We start from the raw sequence: 2,500 nt of genomic DNA on the forward strand, positions 1-2,500 counted from the left end.
GTTCATTGGTGAAAAGTCACCCCGAAAGCGATTCTTTTATCTTTATCTTATCTTTATCTTCCGTTCGGACCCAGTTCATCAGGAGAAAGAACAAAACACAGCATCTCCTAAAAGATGATGCCACACAATATTAATACATTTTGCTAGATTATTATATGTTGTAATCAATGTCCATCATCTGTTTGATTACATGACATTAATTAACTCTGCCATATAATAACCACTGATAAGCTATTATTAAAAATAATATACTATCATTTTCTGTTAAGCTGCTTTGCGACATGAAGAGCTCTATACAAATGAACTTGATTATGATAGATGTTTTCAGTGTGCAGCAAAACTCAAGCTGTTTGTTACTGATTGTTAAGGGAGCACACTTTTTACACTCCTTTCACAAAAAGGGTTTTTTGTGCTTCTAAAAAGACCAACAGCCATGTACAAAGGAGACCGAGACCAGAAATTGCACTGATTAACAGTGATAACCATAGAACCATAAACATCACTATTTTTCCGTCAGCCGTTTGTTGATGTCCTCAGCTCTCAGGAGTGAAGGATGTACCTGTGCAGACGAGCTCAGGTCCTCAGGTGCTCCATGAAGACCAGATCCTTCAGCCTCTCTGACCTCACTGACCTCACTGAGGAAGGAAAAAACACAAATCAGATGAACATGCAAAGCCGTGATAATGAACTCTCACCTTCAGCCACAAACCCAGGGACCTGCCTGGAGCTTCGACTGTTCACGGATATCAGATTCTCTCCAGAGGCGAGAGAAAGAGCGAGAAAGAGAGAGAAAGAGAGAGAAAGAGAGACAGACACACCCTGCGAGAATCACGCTTTTCTTCTTAACGCTTTCAGCACGTTTGAACGAGAGAAAAAGCACAGAACTGAATCATCTGCGTTAAAGATGCAGAACAAACAAGTGTGAGATTTCATTGGCACGGGCTGGCACTGGCGCGCGCGCACGCACACACACACACACACACACACACACACACACACACACACACACACACAGAGAGAGAGAGAGAGAGAGAGAGAGAGAGAGAGAGAGAGAGAGAGAGAGAGAGAGAGAGAGAGAGAGAGAGAGAGAGAGAGAGAGGACGCAGACGCACCAAACAACACAAACACAAACACAAACACTTCACGACGTTCAGAAGAGCCGAAACATGTTCGTGTCTGGAAACGCGCTTCGAGTTCACTCGTTAAAGAGCTAAAAATAGCCGAGAGAGAGTTTGCCGAGACAAACCTTCCGTTGCCCTCGCTGTCCGCGGACTTATTTCTGGAAAAGAATCTGGAAAGGTTCCTGGCGAGATCCTCGTGCCACGACATCTGCCTCCTCAGATCAGACACCGACAGAAAACGAAGTCGAATCTAAGAAAGGGCTTCCGATCTCCATTGGCGCGCTGCACGCGATCAGACCGAGTTTGAGGAAGTTTGTCTGGGAGGAGTCTCGGTCAACGATCAGCTCGAGACACCCGAGAGTATTCCTCACAGATTACACCTTATCTGGACACGGAGACTGTGTCGAAGAAAGTGAAATAAAGTCGACACAAATAGTAGAGGAATGTATAATAAATCATAGAGCATATAGTGTCTATACCTTAGTATTTACAACATAAAACTAAAGTATTATAAATATTGTAGTGTTTTACTACAGTAAATCGTAGTGTAACTAACTACAGTATTGGGTAAAGTAATTTGTTCATATGATATTATAATAATGTTATATTACCACAGCAGCTATAGGATTTAAGTAGCTATTTTACTATATGGTTAAAAAATACTACAGGATTTAATATAATATTTTTTTTATTTAACAGTAGTTTTTAATGCCACTAAAACTTGTCCTGGTGATGCTTTAGAAAGAAGCAGAGAAATGAGGCAGAAGAGATGAATAAACGTTGAACATCACACACACACACACACACACACACACACACACACACACACACACACACACACACACTTCTGGTGCAACTCTGCAATTCCGATTATGTACTGATTCATTAATAAAGGTATAGATGATGGAGCTTTAATGAGATGTTGAAATGTTTAATATACACGCACACACACACACACACACACACACACACACACACACACATATATATATATATATATATATATATATATATATATATATATATATATATATATATATATATATATATATATATATATATATATATATTCCAGTGGCGCCATCAAGCGTTCAGTGACTGAAACACGTGTTTCTGTAAAAACAGCAAAGAGCGAGAAATTACGTGTTATATCAAATTAGAGTTGCAATATCAATTCGGTTAAAAAGAAAAAAAAAATTAAAAGGGATTGTTCAGTAACAACAACAACAACAGAAAAGTGTGTGTGGAAAAAAATAGAGAGAATCTCCCTTAAAAAGTGTGTAACAATGCCCTTCCAAGCCTGCATGAGTTTCTTTCTTTTGTTGAACATGTTTTAGAGGATGTGACGTGGACAGCTGTGCTTGGAGTTTGTGAACACA

General features: G+C 39.4%; 1 protein-coding gene across 2 annotated transcripts in view; it reads right to left on the reverse strand.

Annotated features, from left to right (window-relative positions):
• Positions 1-1,447, reverse strand: part of LOC122333915 (beta/gamma crystallin domain-containing protein 3) — a 24,183-nt gene extending 22,736 nt beyond the window's left edge. The window contains exons 1-2 of one of the 2 annotated variants that reach the window (XM_043231776.1): positions 1,247-1,447; positions 560-626 (exon numbers count right to left, since the gene is read on the reverse strand). In XM_043231776.1, the coding sequence (XP_043087711.1) occupies positions 560-626; positions 1,247-1,329 (150 nt within the window). In that variant the 5' untranslated portion in view covers positions 1,330-1,447. Of the gene's footprint in view, positions 1-559; positions 636-1,246 lie in introns of both variants that reach the window. The other variant, XM_043231775.1, reaches the window with a different exon arrangement.
• Positions 1,448-2,500: the final 1,053 nt, after the last annotated feature.

Source organism: Puntigrus tetrazona, unplaced genomic scaffold (assembly GCF_018831695.1).
Source record: "Puntigrus tetrazona isolate hp1 unplaced genomic scaffold, ASM1883169v1 S000000416, whole genome shotgun sequence".
Taxonomy (NCBI): Eukaryota; Metazoa; Chordata; class Actinopteri; order Cypriniformes; family Cyprinidae; genus Puntigrus; species Puntigrus tetrazona.